This window comes from Ambystoma mexicanum, chromosome 2p (genome assembly GCF_040938575.1).
Source record: "Ambystoma mexicanum isolate Mex_15411 chromosome 2p, UKY_AmexF1_1, whole genome shotgun sequence".
Taxonomy (NCBI): Eukaryota; Metazoa; Chordata; class Amphibia; order Caudata; family Ambystomatidae; genus Ambystoma; species Ambystoma mexicanum.
This window is the reverse complement of record NC_090923.1, coordinates 1,149,336,356-1,149,352,764: the sequence shown is the minus strand read 5'-3', so window position 1 is coordinate 1,149,352,764 and position 16,409 is coordinate 1,149,336,356. Positions and strand designations below refer to the sequence as shown.

The 16,409-nt window shown below is 49.6% G+C and overlaps 1 protein-coding gene across 4 annotated transcripts in view; it reads right to left on the bottom strand.

Moving 5' to 3' along the window:
- The window catches only part of KDM5C (lysine demethylase 5C), a 1,076,337-nt gene that overhangs the window by 857,914 nt on the left and 202,014 nt on the right, over window positions 1-16,409 (bottom strand). For 2 of the 4 annotated variants that reach the window (XM_069645250.1, XM_069645251.1), the window contains exons 5-6: window positions 4,783-4,920; window positions 1,773-1,841 (exon numbers count right to left, since the gene is read on the bottom strand). In XM_069645250.1, the coding sequence (XP_069501351.1) occupies window positions 1,773-1,841; window positions 4,783-4,920 (207 nt within the window). The remainder of the gene's footprint in view (window positions 1-1,772; window positions 1,842-4,782; window positions 4,921-16,409) is intronic. The other 2 variants (XM_069645253.1, XM_069645254.1) reach the window with 1 other exon arrangement.

The following is a 16,409-nucleotide window of genomic DNA, read 5'->3' as shown; positions in this document are numbered from 1 at the left end:
GACCGCCTCGGTCACCCGAGTGTCTGGGGTGGGCAGGAAGTGATGGAGGTGCCCAAAACTCCTTGTGCTTAGTCTCCTAGGAGACCCAAATGCACTCTGGCATGATTGGCTGACTGCCCAGCAAGCACAGCCACCCTGTGGGGTGAGTGGCAGCTAGGCTGGAATGAATGGGAGGAAACTGGATAAAAGACGAGTCTCTTGGCTTGGAAGGCAGAGTCGACCACTGGAACGAAAGAACTGAAGACGAGCTTGAAGAGGACAGCTGCTGCAACTCCTGAACCGTTGGTTTGCCCGGTGAAGCCCTGCTGCAGGGCCGAATCACCAAGTTCACCTCGACAGAGAATCCCTTCAAGGACGACTTCTCCCTTTGAGTTGGTGGGACCAATCAACTTGAACCTTAAGCCACCTGGATACCATTCTTGGAGCTGGTTGTGTTTTTCCTCAGAGTGCTGCAGGAACCTGAAAAACCAGGGAGAGGGACACCAGTTTTGTTGCTGGTCTACAGCTACCGGAATTGAAGAATTGCCTTTGCCAGCTTTTTGACCAGTCACAGTGCAGGAGTCCCCCAGCATTCTCCCTCTTGTCCCCACGACTGAGGCTCAGGAACAGCGAGATCTGCAGGAACTGCCAGGAACAGACGTCTTCAGCTGCATCTTTTTCTTCATTGTAAGGTACTGTGAAATCCCGACCGAGACCCCTTAACTCTCACTGCGAAAGTGCTTGAAACTTTGGCAACTTGCAGGCCTAGTCAGCTTGTGACCCAACATATGAATCTTTCTTTTACAAACTACTTCTGAGAACTTTGGCAAAGACCTTTCCGTTTAACTACGAGAACTGCCTATCCTATAAAAGAAATTAGCCCATTGACCTTGGCCTAACCTATTGCATTGAATTGACTCCTCTGGTGAACTCAAATTATTTGCACTGTAAGAATAATTGTAAGCTTCTTTTTATTAACCTATGCCTTTTTGCTCCTACACTCTGAACGCCATTTTGTTCCTCCTTCAAAGTAGTTTAAATGTCTCAGAAACTGATAGTGTGAAGTACTGAAGTATATTTTTGTGTGATATAGGTTGCCTGCTTTTAGTGAATGTTTTATAACTGAGTGTGAAATAAATTAATAAGTGTTTTACCAAGAAACCTTGAGTAGAAGAGTCTATTTGAATACGTGTGATTGTAGACCTCTGTTTAACATCCTTACAGCTCACATTCCCCTCTTGAGATAAGCCTGGCTACTCAACTCTGCTACCAAAAACTGTGTAGTACACACTTATACCAAAGGTTGGTTTTGCTTACACCTGTAGTCCTAGTTGTGTGTAGTGGTCCCAAAGGGTACTGCATACAAACTTTGACTAACACTCTTATTGGTAGGGTCACAATCTTTGAACACTGAAAAGACTCTCAAATCATGTATATATTGGTAGCCTTTACAACATTTTACTTGCCTACCTACACAAAACGCAGTATTATTTTCATGACCTGTTTGTGTGGCCATTGCCCTATTGACTATAAGATGTATAATATAGCCGCAGCTAACACTAGATGTAATTTGTGTGGGATATCCGGTTGCCTAGCTCAGAGAGCGTGCCTCTCACTCCCTCAACAAAGGGCAGAGAATCTGTTCTAACACTGGGACATAGCTCTGGAATACAAACAAAACCACACCCGTCTGTCCTCTATCACAAACACAATAGTTCAGACTATAAAGGGCAGTGATACGGCCAAACAAATGGGGATAAAGGAGTAGAAATGAATGGACACAAAAACAATACCAAAGATGGAGGCATTTGATCGGGGAGAGAAGGCGATGTGCCAGCGGCAGGATCTGCAATTTCGGGATCCTGTATGAGACAACAAAATAACAATGAATGAATGAGAAACAGACGCGAAGGGCAGGAACATGTTAGGTGAGTCACCAAATAAAAGAACCACACAATGAATGTAAAATCAGAGCGCCGATGTACAGTGAGCAACAGCACAGCAAATGTTAGTATGGAGATCAAGCCCACAGCAAGCATGGAAAAGGATGCACGACCATCAAGATCGCCTCTACAGGAGGGTAAAGTTTTGGTAGCACATGGAAAGAGATTGTTCCCATCGATGAATTTAAGATTTTCAATTCACATCTGATAACTTTTCTTAAAGTGCTGCTTTTCTCTTTGTTTTGAAATTCAACGGAGCCCTTTCACAGCCTTTACAGATTTCATCAGTAACTTTCTGCTCACTCTGGCCTTGGGGGCATCACACATATTGGTACTGTAAGATTGTAAAACTTGGGTTGACATGCTGAATTAGCAATCTGTCTAGAGGTTTTGGATACTGTGACAGTCAAAAAACATCCTGTAAGCATAAAAATCAATTTTCAAAGTAAGGGTCACTTTTTGGAACACTACTTTGTAGACATCTGGACACTCTGGAAGATGATTTTCTATTTAGTGAAAAGTGATCACTTCAGGGCCCTGTTTTAGTAAAAGATACACAAAAAGGTGAACGCAAGAACTCATTTTTGCAGTCCCATTGAAAAATTAATTTGTACCATTAGATGACTTACTTTCACAACATTCTCTCTGAGGCAGTGCCCCACCTGCTCTGCACTTTGAAGATGGTATGTGATGCTCCTTTCTAAAATGCAGCAAACAATATTGCTGCTCCACAAAGAAGCAAAAAGCAGCATTGAAATGTAATGCAAACCGGGACAAGCCAAAAAAACTTTATGAATATGAAAAAAGACACTGTGTGCTAAGAGGTTGGATATTGGAAAAACTTAAACCTTCAACAGAACCTAGACATTTTACCAGATTGCCCATATTTTAAGCAAAGATAATTTGCAAGCAAAGGCATCAACTTTCAGGAAAGATAAAAATCATTTAATAAAGTTAATGGAAGAAAAGATAAACATTCCTCTCCATTGCTATGGGGTTGTCAGGGAGGAACAGCCTGTTCAGAATACAAATTGGGATTCCTGCACAAGAAAGCCCACAATTTGATTCATATCAGTTTACTGTGGACATCAAATGTAGTGCCCCACTTGTCCCAGTAGGAATATTCCACCCTGCCCTGCTGGATAGAAAATGTGACAAGGCATTAGCGCTACAGTAGTTCATGTTACTATTAACATCTGGTATAGTGCCATTGCCCCTAGCATACAACTTAGCATACAACTTTTGATCACTTAACTGGAGGCCTATTTTGGCTATTCGAAAATCCTGGAGAAAAAAAAATGTCTTGCTCAGCTGCAGAGTTGGCTAGAGGACAGTCTCTTGGGTGGCCACCTGCCAGATATTCACCCCAATGCAGGGAGGGAGACTGCCCTCATGGCAGTCTGAGATCGCATTACAAGCAAGACATAAAATGGGTCTGATTAGGCTGTCTGACCTTCAGTAGTTTGAGAAAATGAATCTCTCCCCGCTGTTTGATCAACAAGCCTCTTTTGCTCACACCTTGAAGGAGACCCTGGGTGCATTTGCTCTTGATGGCTCTAGGGTAGTGGTTGAAACTGGGATACTTGGGTCCATTTCAGGTCGAATGAAAGGTCAGTTGGGACAACGTCACAACGTCTATATGAAACCACACTTGGAGACCCTCAGAGTCAGGGGGCTACATTTCCCTTCCAAAGTAGATATGTAAGAGTGTTTCCATAATGTTAGATGGTCTGGATGCATTTGGCAAGTGATCTAGCGCCAGTGGTCTTGTGTTAAACAGCACCCAGAATGAGCTATTATAAGGAAAACATTCTCTCATTAGCTTGCCTTCTCCTGAATATTATAAAGACAAATAAGGTTAAAAAAAGCACAAACACAGAATGTGAGGTGGTGTGGGAACCACACTTCAGTCTCAGTTCCCACCTTCTGAAAGTGGTGCAGGATTTATTTTTATTAGCCTGTCCATATAAGAGGGTTCCCCTTTACCCTCACCGAACCAAAAATGTTTGAGTCATGGGACCTCCTAAACTCAGAGCTCAATCATAGATAAACTGAACATGTTAGGCTTTCTGGATTTTCTATGCGAAGTGCAAAAAGTGGGAATTCACGTAATCTTCAATCTCACAAAAACAACAGGCAACTGCACAACACTCAGGAGGCACCTACATCGAGTCACTGCAGTGTCGGGAGTTATCTTTAAGGTGGTGTCTGACCATTAAATCCATTTAGGTAGAGGTAGATGCGGGCAATCCGATGTGCTGACCAACCTATGCTGATAAACACTTGCTCAAAAATGAAGCATCAAGAAGATCACAGGTTTTCAATGCAGGCTCCTAAACTATTTAATACCAAACATGTGGAAAGACACCACACATCCAATATCGTGGCATTTTGCAAGGCACATAAAAAAAAGTGTGTGCTTAGCCACTTGGTTTTCAATTCTATTTTCGCAATATAAATACCATAGGAACATAATGCATAGACTCTACAAGTACAAATATCACTGTCAGAGTGAAGAAATGATAGGCAGCTATAGTAGAGCGATCCAGGTCACCACAGATCAACTATCTAGAGTTTAACAGAAGGAAGCATTCGCAAATTAAAAAACGATGTGGAGTACTTTGATAGCTGGCAGGCAACTCGAGTGGAATTAAATAAGCAGCAGCACACTCTCAACACTTTGCTGGAATTACAACACATCAGATTGTAAAACGAGATGGGTTTGGGGAATGCATGGTGGGCTAAGAGGCAGGGATAAGAAGAAAGACAGTCCAAGCAATGTGCAAGCTCAGCAAATCACACATGTGACGAAGAGAACAAAAGTGGGGATTGAGGGGATCTAGGATTAATGGAAACTTACATCCTGCTGCAACCGCTTTGCCCGTCGGCCATAGGTCTTGCTCTTAGATGGCTGGACAGACTGTCGCAAAGGAATGCTGTGTGGTTTGTACTCCTTGTCCTTCTCCTCATTGTCATAGCGAGGCTGAGCACCACATTGCTGAAATGATAAAGATTGTATAAGTGGTGGTACCTCTACAACATGAAAGAAAATTACCGCCATAGGAAATGGCTTACTTACCTGAAACCCTATTTCTCCAGTATTAGGTCTTCATTGAAGAGCAAAACTCTCCTTCAAGCTTTGGTGAGAACTCTGGAAGGGCTTCAACGTGTTTAGATTCTTAATCATGAGGATCAAATTTCAAACTGCCATGGTAATACCACACTATACACAAAACTCACTATTTTGAATTCTCCCTAGAGCTATGTTCAAGGCAACAGTGCTTAATATCATCAGGAAGGTTGAAAGAGTTCCATTTGGACTATCAAAGATACGAATGCTGAAGCACCAATGTTATCGGCAGATGACTGTTTTCTCTACCAGGATCAAGTTCAGAGTCCATATTCTGTGAGCAGCCTCTACAGCTGCATTTATGAACGGGAGGTGGATACAAGTATTCAGTTCTAAGCTGAATAGACTTTACCTCTGCATGTAACCTGCCTAAGCATCAGTCCATCCATAAAGTAAGGAAGGCTCGCAGACTGAAGTGCCAACATCCAGATAGGTATCCTGCAAGTTAGCATCACACCCAGCTACCAATATACTCTGGTGACCATCAAGCTTTGAAACAGAGTTGGAAAAGGAGGAGCTAATGGGGTGCATTGCTGGGCTGATCCCCAATTGGCCAACTAGTAGACAAACCTTCACTGGCACCTGTGGGGAGTGGCAGAGAAAACAAATGGAGTGGCGTTTAGATGGATTTCTACAATCAACCCGGGGGGAGGATTTTGGGAGCTGTGAAGGCATCATAAAGAAAGAGACAACATATTCAACTTTCTAAAAAATAAAAAAAATCATTTTACTTAAATGTCAGGATGGAGTAAGGCCTAATTTGCCCTAGGCTAAGGTGGGATTTCCCTACCTAAAGTAAACTAAGGATAGTCTGAGTCAGTAAATTCAATTCAAAAGTCTGTGTGTTCAAAATCTAGACTTGCCCTCACAGCTAAATGTAAACAATGTGTAGGGATGTCAGCAGCAAAAGAAATAGTGTACAAAATAAAGTTAAGAGCTTCTTCCAGCTCCTGGCTTATTTTCAGCTTCCTCTTACCCAAATTCAGAACAGTTCCAAAAAGGCCTCAGTGTTTTCTTCCCCCAAGAAGTTAGCTCTTCCAACTTCAACACATCAGTTCCAATTTCTTGGCTTTCAAAACAGTTGCACTTCAACTCTTTAATCATCCAGGCTTTTCAATAGTTAACAAAGATTGCTCTCTTTCTGTATTTCTCATTCACAAGTAACTGTGGCAAAATACAAGCTTCTTTACATTTGCTTTCCTTGGCTCTTTTCGAGTAGGGGTCACTCGGTCTAGGCGCAGTTTTCAGATCACGCAGGCCACCCATTAACCCTTTAAGTGCCACCGACAAGCCGGCTTGTCAGTGGAAAGCGCTCCAGGTTGCCACCGTCGGTTTTGGCACTCTGCAACGCAGGGATCGGGCAAAGCTGTAATCCAACCTCCGGGCTATGTCAGGGGGAGGTCCCCCCCTCACTGCAAGGGGGCTGGATTACCTTCAGTTTCACGTCGGCGTGAAACTGAAAGTAAAATCACTGCAGCAGCCATTTTCGGCTGCAGCAGTAAAAGAAAGAAGGTAAGAGCCCTGCTTTCTCTGCATCGATCTCCGGCTGTATTTCAAGCCGGAGATCGATGCGGATATCTTTGGAAAGGGGAGATTCTCCACTTTAAACGATGCCCATTGTGTGGCATGGCTGCCCGCGGATCGGGCGCAGGACGCGATCGGCGGGCAGCAATGTCACCGGATCAATACAGATCTGTTTGTGACATGGGGGGCTGCTTACTAGGTAAGCGGCCCCTTTTCCCCCGTGGCCCGAAAATCGGGGGAGGGGAGTTGGGGCCCTGGGGCCCACTAGACCACCAGGGATACAGCCAAAAGTGGTGTCCTTGCAAAGGGGAGGTTCTCTCCTTTCCAAGGACACCACATATATGAGGCATTGCTCGACACGGATCGGAGCAGAGCGCTCGATCCGTGACCAGCAACCCACTAGACCACCATGGATCCGTTTGTGAGTTGGGGGGAAGGGGGCTACTTCAAGCAAGAAGCCCTCTTCCCCCTCCCGGCCCCCAATGCATGGAGGCACATGCATGTGAACCCTGGGGGCAGATGGCTGACCATTTGCCCCCAGGGAATGTTAAAAAAAAAAAAAAAGAAAAAAGGGGGGGTGGGGGTAGAGGGCCACTAGCCACCATGGATTTTTTACTGAATGAAAGGGGGGTGCCCCCCCCAACCGAAGCAGAAAGGGGGGCACCTCTTGTAACCCTCCCTGGGGCAGATATCTGTTCCTAGGGAGGGGCATCTGACCCCAGGGAGGGACGCATGGGGTGGGGGGCCCCCCCTATCTGCCCCCAGGGAGGGTTACATGAGGTGGGGCCCACCATTTGGGGTGGGGGGTGAGTGCCACCCCCCGTTGCAGTACAACATTCGCTACATTTTGTGGTGGCCCTCTCCCCCCACCCCAAATGGCTGGGGGGGGGGGGGGAGGGACACCTCATGCAGCCCTCCCTGAACCTCATCTGAGGCGCTGCATGATCTGCCCCCCCCCCTCCGTTCGGTGTGGGTGAGTAGAGGGCCACCACAAATGGTGAGACAGGCCCACCAACAGATGGGGCAGTAGGGTTTGGGCACCCTGGGGGAAGATTGGCACACTAATGTGGCAGTCTGCGCCAAGCGAACTTGGGTAAACAAAAAATAAATACAAAATGGTAGGCTGCATTTTAGGGGGGCTGAGGGGCACCCTAAATTGGCAGCGAATGATGTACTGCAACGGGGGGTGGCCCTCACCCCCCACACCAAATGGAGGGCCCCACCTCATGCAACCCTCCCTGGGGGCAGATATCTGCTCCTAGGAAGGGGCATCTGACCCCTGGGAGGGATGCATGAGGTGGGGCCTCCCCTATCTGATGCCAGGGAGGGTTGCATGAGGTGGAGGGTTGCATGAGGTGGGGCCCTCCCTTTGGGGTCGGGCGGGGTGAGGGCCACCCCCCGTTACAGTATAACATTTGCTGCCAATTTAGGGTGGGCCTCAGCTGCCCCCCCCTAAAAAGCAGCCTACGAATTTATATTATTTTTTTTGTTTACCCAACTTCGCTTGGCGCAGATGGGCACATTATTGTGCCAATCTGCCCCCAGGGTGCCCAAACCCTACTGCCCCATGCATTGGGGGGCCTGTCCCACCATTTTTGGGGCCCTCTTCCCTCCACTCCAAATGGAGGGGGGGGTGTACCTCACGCAGCCGTTTGTAAGAGGCCCAGGGAGGCCTGCATGAGGTGCCCCTGCCACCCATTTGGGGGGGAGAGGGCCCCCAAAAATGGTTGGTGGGACAGGCCGCCTCAGTGGGTGGGGCAGTAAGGTTTGGGCACCCCGGGGCCAGATTGCCACACCAATGTGCCCCTCTGCACCAAGGAAAGTTTCGTAAACAAAGAAAAAAAAGAAAAATGGTGGAACGCTTTTTAGGGGGGGGCTGTGGGGCACCCCAAAGGGGCTGGGAAGTTTCTAATGGGATGTGGCATTGTCCTCCTCTCTCCCCCAGGCGCAATGGAGTGGGTGCCATGTCATGCAGCCCTCCCTGGGACCAGATATCTGCTCCTAGGAACGGACGCCTGAGCCCAGGGAGGAGTGCAGGACAGCCCCCCCCCCCATTATCTGCCCCTGGGGAGGGCTACATGAGATGGGCCGCCCCTCCAATTTGGCCATGTGTGGGTTCCCACAGGTGACCCCACGCATTTTCCAAAAGGGGACGCCCGTGAGAATGCACAGAGGTCTGACTTGCGCGAAGCTGCCCAGAATGTATTACCCAGAACCCCAGACAAAGTGAACATTGTCTTTTTTCCCCACCAAAGAACAAGTTAATTCTTACCTTGTAACGTTCTTTCGATGGGATGTTCCTCCGATGTATTCCTCATCTTAGATGTCTCTTTCCAGCTTTGCTGACCTCGGAATTTTTTTCTCTAGAGGGTGCTGCGCGTCGACGTCCGCCGAGTCGATGTCCCTCGACAGCCGCCGTATCGACGACGACGTCATCCTGCCTATAAAGGCTGCGCGCAGCGTCCGTTGCTCAGTTCCGTTTTGTAGCCCACAATAATTCTTTCTCGACTAGTCTAATCACCCTGAAGGAGCGTAAGCTGCAAAAACAAGGGAAGTAGTACTGCAAGGATGGATGGGAAGGTCGATAAGGAATACGTCGGAGGAACATCCCATCGAAAGAACGTTACAAGGTAAGAAGTAACTTGTTCTTCGAAGGGATTGTGTCCTCCGACGTATTCCTTATCTTAGATAGGCTCCCATAGCAGTATTCTGTTATTGAAGGTGGGAGTACCGACTTCATGCTTCCTCTTATTGATGAATAGAGTGCAATACTGCCCTTCCAAACCTAGTCTCTTGACTGGAGGAGGAATCCAAGTTGTAAAACCGTGTAAAGGTATGGACGGACGACCATGTGGCAGCCGCACATATGTCTCTAACTGGCACACCTCTTTTGAGGGCCGATGAAGCTGCGATAGCTCTGGTCGAATGAGCCCTTAGATTTTGAGGGGGCTCTTTTCCTGCCAGCTTATAACATTCCAAAATGGCTAAAATGATCCATCTGGAAATGGTCTGCTTAATTATCGGTAACCCCAGCTTGTGACCTGCGTAGCCTACAAACAGCTGGTCTGCTTGTCTTATCCTAGCCAGTCTACTAATGTAAAAACTTAAAGCCCTTCTTGGGTCCAGCCTGTGTAACCTCTCTTCCTCTTTCCCCGGATGAGGAGGAGGATAGAAAGATGGAAGGGTAATCTTCTGAGTGATATGAAATTCAGAAACCACCTTTGGGAGGAAATTAGGCTTCACTTGCAGAACAACTTTGTCTTTGTGAAAGATTGTGTGAGGGGGCTTACAAGAAAGCGCTTGTAACTCGCTCACCCTTCTAGCAGATGTAAGTGCTATAAATAAAACAGTTTTAAGGGTAAGGAATCTTAACAAACAAGAGTGGAGTGGTTCGAAAGGTGTGCCCATCAGGAAAGTTAGGACTAAGTTTAAATCCCATAGAGGAACCTGGAATGGTCTTGGGGGATAAACGTTAGTTAACCCCTTTAGAAACTGTATTACCAAGGGTAACTTGAAATAGGATGGTTCTTCCGCAGTGCGCTTAAAGATGGGTAGCGCTGCGAGATAGCCCTTGATGGTGCCAACTTGAAGGCCTGAATTCGCTAAATAAAGTAGGAAGGACAAAACCATTAGTGTACCACATGAAAAGGGATCGATATTCTTTTCTCTACACCAGCTGCAAAATCTGTTCCAACGGCAGCGGTATAAAGAGTTTGTTGCTGGCCTTCTTGCCGAAAGAAACACCTCCATAACATCATCAGGGAGGTCCCAATCCTTGTACCTCTGCCTTTCAGAAGCCAAGCGTGAAGGTTGAGGGTTTTGATGTCTGGATGGAGAACCTGACCTCCCCTTCTGTGAGAGTAGGTTCTCTGAGTGGAAGTCGAATTGGAGGGCAGATGGACAAGTCTAGAAGGTCCGGGTACCACGTTCTCCTGGCCCAATCCGGGGCAATTAGCATCACAGATGTTATGAATAGGAAGACCTCTCTGTAGGGCAGTAGATGCAGCCATATCCCTGGTAGAATGGGCCCGCAAGCCAGCTGGTGGGTCCTTGCCCGCCAAGAGATAGCCAAAATAATCCAACGAGACAAAGTCTGTTTCTTCACAGCTCGTCCCAAACGCTTTCTAGCGTAACCAATGAAGAGTTGATTGTTCACTCTGACCCGGGACATGCGTGAAATATAAAAGCTCAACGCTCTCAAAGGATCAAGCCTATGGAGCCTCTCCTCTTCCTTACCAGGATGCGGAGGAGGATAGAATGCCGGAAGAACAACCTTCTGGGCCAAAGGAAATTCTGAAACCACCTTCGGAAGAAAGGAAGGACGAACTCGAAGGACAACCATGTCCTTATGAAACACAGTGAAGGGTGGCTTAACTGAAAGGGCCTGTAACTCACTTACTCTGCGAGCAGAAGTAACCGCAACCAAAAACACAATTTTTTAGAGTTAACAGTCTCAAAGGGCAAGAATGCAAAGGCTCAAATGGAGCACCCATAAGAAACTTAAGAACAAGGGTCAAATCCCAACCGGGCACCAGAAAAGGTGACGGAGGGAACACATTAGTGAACCCTTTCAAAAATTGAGAAATTAAAAGGAATCTTAAAATAGGAACATTCTTCAGACGAGCGCTTCAATATAGACAGCGCCGCCAGGTAACCTTTAATGGTAGCCACTTGAAAGCCCCTGCGGGCCAAGGAAAGCAAAAAAGACAGAACCATGGGAATGTCACACTCAAAAGGATCCACATTCTTAACTCTGCACCAGTCGCTGAATTTACGCCAACGGCATGGGTAGAGAGACTTTGTTGCCGGCCGTCTGGCCGAGAGCTACACGTCTTCAGGGAGGTCCCAATCCTTATACCTCAACCTTTCAGAAGTCAAGCGTGAAGGTTGAGGGATCTGACCTCTGGATGGAGAACCTGACCCCTATCCTGTGAGAGCAGATTGTCTCGGTAGGGAAGATGACGTGGAGGGCAGATGGACAAGTCGAGAAGGTCCGGGTACCACTTCCTCCGGGCCCACGCCGGAGCAATGAGGATCATCCGGGAACCGAACCTCCGCAGTACTTGCGGGATGACGGGGACTGGAGGAAACGCGTACAGCAGTGAGAATGACCACTCCACCACAAACGCATCTCCTAAGGCTCCTTTTAGAGGAAATTCCCGCGAGCAGAACCTTTCACACTTCCGGTTGACACTGGAGGCGAAGAGATCCACTTCAGAGGTCCCCCAAAGGGCGAAGATCTCCAGGAGAATCTCCCGAGCCAGCTCCCACTCGTGAGAGATCGTGCTCTGCCTGCTCAGAGCGTCCGCCGTCTCGTTGTCGTCTCTGGCCAGATGAACAGCCGAGATCGAAACTTCCTGCTGGATGGCCCAGAACTCTAGCTGCATCGCCTCCCTGCACAGAGGAAGTGACCCTGCACCCCCCTTTTAGTTGAGGTAGTGCATGGCCACTGTGTTGTCCGTTAGAATCTGGACACTCTTTCCTCGCACAGTCGGCAGAAAAGTCTTCAGGGCTAGCCTGACGGCCCTCAGCTCCAACAGATTGATATAGAGTCTGGACTCCGACGGAGACCAACGACCGCTGACTGTCAACACGTTGGCATGAGCTCCCCATCCCGTGATGGATGGGTCCGTCACGATCATCACCTCCGGCAAGGGAAGCCAAAACGGGGCCCCCTTCATCAGATTGCCTTCGACGGCCCACCACAGAAGGACCTGGGCGACCGAGGGCGGCACCCGAACAGGGTCCGACATCCTGCCTGAAGAGCGCGACCACTCCATCTTTAGTGCCCACTGCAAAGATGTCATCCGCAGACGAGCCTCTGGCACCAGAAGAATGCAGGATGCCATGAGGCCGAGCAACCTCAAGAACTCAAACGCCGGGACCGCCTGGGCAAGTGGAAACTTGTGCACCATCCGCTGAATGTGAAGAGCCCTCACCTGGGGAGGAAAACACAGCCCCAGGGATGTGTCGAGTACTGCTCCGATGTACTGGAGCCGCTGTGTTGGCGTCAAATGGGACTTCTTTAAATTGAGGTAGAAGCCCAGCTTGTGAAGGGAGTGGCAGGTGACGGACAGATGATCCAGGACTTGCTTGGGAGAGCACCCCCTGATCAACCAATCGTCCAGGTAGGGGTAGACGTGAATCCCCCCCCCCCTTTCCTGAGATGTGCTGCCACCACCAGCATGAGCTTGGTGAAAACCCTTGGGGCAGAGGTCGACCCGAACAGCAGGACCAGAAACTGAAAGTGCGAGTCGCCAACCGCTTACCTCAGTTACTTCTTGTGCTTGGGATGGATCGGCACATGTAAGTACGCGTCCTTGAGGTCGAGACACACCAACCAGTCCTGAAGTTGAAGGGCCTAGAGGACTTGAGAGAGAGAGACCATCTTGAACTTGTCCTTCCTGAGGAGTTTGTTCAAACCGCTCAAGTCCATGATGGGTCTCAATCCCCGGTCTTTCTTCGAAATCAAAAAATAAGGGGAATACCATCTCTTCTTCCTCTCCACTACAGGCACCAGTTCTATGGCGCCCTTCTCCAGCAGGGCTTGAATTTCCTGTGCAAGGAGCGGATCCGGACTCTTCAAAGGGAGGTTCCCAGGTGGATTGTCGCGAGGCCTCTGCCGAAAAGGAAGACAGTAGCCGTGAGTTATGATCTCCAGAACCCACACATCTGAAGTAATGGCACGCCACTCTACACGATGCTGCGCCAGCCTTCCCCCAACCGGCGAACCAGGGGACATGGCCTCATGACTGAGTGGTAGCGGCTGCGGCATTCCCTGAGGGCAAAGAGGCAACTGCCCGAGCGGCCTTGGCACCTCGAGTACCCTGTTTTCCACCTCTGGCACTCTTACGGTGGCCTCTTTGACTGACCGCTCCTCTCGCTTTACTGAAGGACGAGTAATAGCGAAAAGAACCTCCCCTCCATTGTTGTCCCCTAGGACGAAAAGGCGGAGGTTGTCGAACTGCAGCGCCCAATGACTTTGCTGCAGCTTTGGAGGTCCGCAACCTCTCAAGGCTCTCGTCAGCCTTGCTGCCAAAAAGATGTTCACCGTCAAAGGGCATGTTGATGGGCCGGGACTGCACATCAGGAGCGAACCCCAACTTCCGCAACCACGCAAACCTGCGTATTATGGTGCTCGCCGCCATGGACCGGCTGACACAATCTGCCATGTCCAACCCCGACTGAACGGCCTCACACATGGCATCCTTGCCATCCTGAACCATAGCAAGGAAACCATCCCGTTCGTCCCCTTCGGGAATATGTTCAGCCGCTAATGCAACCCAGTTCCACAGAGTGTGTGTGAAACGAGACAAGGCACATATGGATTTGGCCTCCTGAAGCGCCATACCCCCTGAAGAAAACACTTTCTTCGCCCAGCCATCAAAACGTTTGTTGTCCCTATCTGGAGGGATGGTAGGATACGCCTGCTTTGCCGGGGCCATAGCAGCCTGCACCACCACACTCTCCAGAGTGGGGTGCCTGGACAAGTAGCAGGGGTCGCTACTGGCTGGACGGTACTTTCTCGACAAAGACTTGCCCACTGCCAGGAGACTCTCCGGAGCAGTCCAAGCCGCCGCCGCCCTTCTCTGCAGAGCCATATGAAACGGCAGTACTGGGTCAGTGGGGGGACCAAGATCGAGGATGTCCGTGAGATCATCCTGAACAAACTCCCCTGGGGGAGCTGACCATCCCAAGTACTCGGTGACCCCAGACATAAGGCGCCGGTACAAAGAATCGGCATGAGTGCCAGGCTCAGGCCTACAAAACTCCACCTCCGGAGGTGTGTCCAGTCCACTGGCATCATGCAGTGACTGCCTTAGGTCATCAATTTGGCCATGGCCCAAGAGAAGCTCATCTGGCACCGGAACCAAGCCCTCATCACCCTCTGAAATGTACTCCAGGGGGTGAGAGGAAGACACCTGGGGACCAAAGCTATGCCCGACCTTAGCCAGAGCCTTTCTAGGGGCTACCCCCATGCCGCGGGGGCCCTCCGACACCACCGCCTCAAAAGGCGTCGAGGGTGCCGAACGAATCGGCGCCGAGAGAATTGGTGTCGACGTCAGCCGCAGCGGCGTCGACACAGGCCTCGAAGCCAGAGCTCCGAGCGTGTCCCTCGATGACCTAGGCGCCGACAGCGTCGACGACCCCCTCGGATCACGCGGTCTCAAGCGCGTCGAGGACCAGGAACGGGCATGGTGAGAACGGTTACCCTTGTCTGAGCGGGACCTCTCCCGCGAACCTTGCCGACCACCCGAGCCCGAAGGCGTGCGAGCAGTGTCTCTCGACCGATCACGACCGGAGGCGTGGACAGACCGGTGCCCTGCGATTCGAGAATCACTAACATCTTCCCGAAGGAGGCCCATTCCTCCGGTGTCGCTTGCATGGTGGGATAAGCGACCCGCCGACGGGCGGAGTCCTCGGAAGAGGACGGGGAAGGCGACCAATGCCGGCGCTTATGGGAATGCCTCGAAGAGGCAGAGGAGTGGAGAGACCAACTCCTGGAAGGAGACCCACTGGACCTCCGATGATGACGCAGAGAGTCGCCTCTCGAATCATCCGTTGAAAGCCCCGCAGACCTCGACTTCCGGGGCTTAGACACCCTACCTACCGACAACTTCTTGCGCTCCCGCAAGGCCTTGGCCGTGAGCGACTGGCAGTCGACACAGTCGTCCGTGTCGTGGGCCTCCCAGAGGCACCAGAGGCAGGCGTCATGCAAGTCCGTTACCGACATCTTGGACCCACAGTCCCCGCATTTCTTGAAGCCCGGACGCGGGGTTGAAGACGAGGTAGACATCGTCACGAACAGGCTTTTCACAAAAACCGAACAGGTTCAAAGACCCGAGAAGAAAACAAACTCCAAAGAGTCAAGACGTACCGAGATTCACGAAGCGAACACGTTCGCGGAAAAAACGGAACTGAGGCTACGGGCGTCGTGCGTCCTACTTATCACATCGGGTGATGTCGGCCATCGGAGGAGGTCCTCAGGGACGGCGCAGAACATTTTCCGAAGCAGCACAGCTGTGGTGATTACTGTCAAAGATATGGAATACGGAGGACCCAATCCCCTCGAACATTCAATAGGGTTTACATTTTTGGACTAACACCATATTACAAATCTTTCCCATTTGTTAAAGTAATAGTGCCTGGTGCTAGGTTTACGTGTCTCCTTGAGGATTTCCATACACCTTTGAGGTAGTTTTAAATGACCAAACTATGACTTCAGGAGCCAAGCTGCCAAGTTCATATATTAAGGATGTGGATGTAACGTTGTTCCCCTGTGTTGGGTGAGCATGTTGAAAGAGCAAAGGAGCTTGATTGGGTCGCACATCGCCAGTTTGAGCAGATGCAGAAACCAAGGTTGTTTCGCCCACATTGGAGCAGCCAGGATTAGAGTTACTTGTTCCTTGTGCATGTTGTGCACTATCCTGCTCAGGAGCAGTGTCAGTGGAAAAGCGTAAGCAAATTTCCCTGACCAGCTCATCAATAGGGCGTTCCCCTTGGATCTCGGTTGGGGAAACATGGATGCAAAGTCTGGGCATTGTGCATTTTAGTTTGCGGCGAACAAGTCTAAAGGAGGATAGCCCCACAGTCGAGTTGCCACTTGTGTTCTTCAGGTAGGGGATCTCTGCATAGAGAGTCTGCGAGAGAACCGAGTTCCCCTGGTGGGTGAGATACTAGAAACATGTTCCGCTTGAGTGCCCACTTCCACATTTTTTGTGCTAGCCTGGACAGACTTGGAGAGTGAATGCCTCCCTGCTTGTTTATATAAAACCTGGCAGTGGTGCTGTCTGTGAGGACTTGCACCGTTTGATCTGTTATTTGCACCTGAA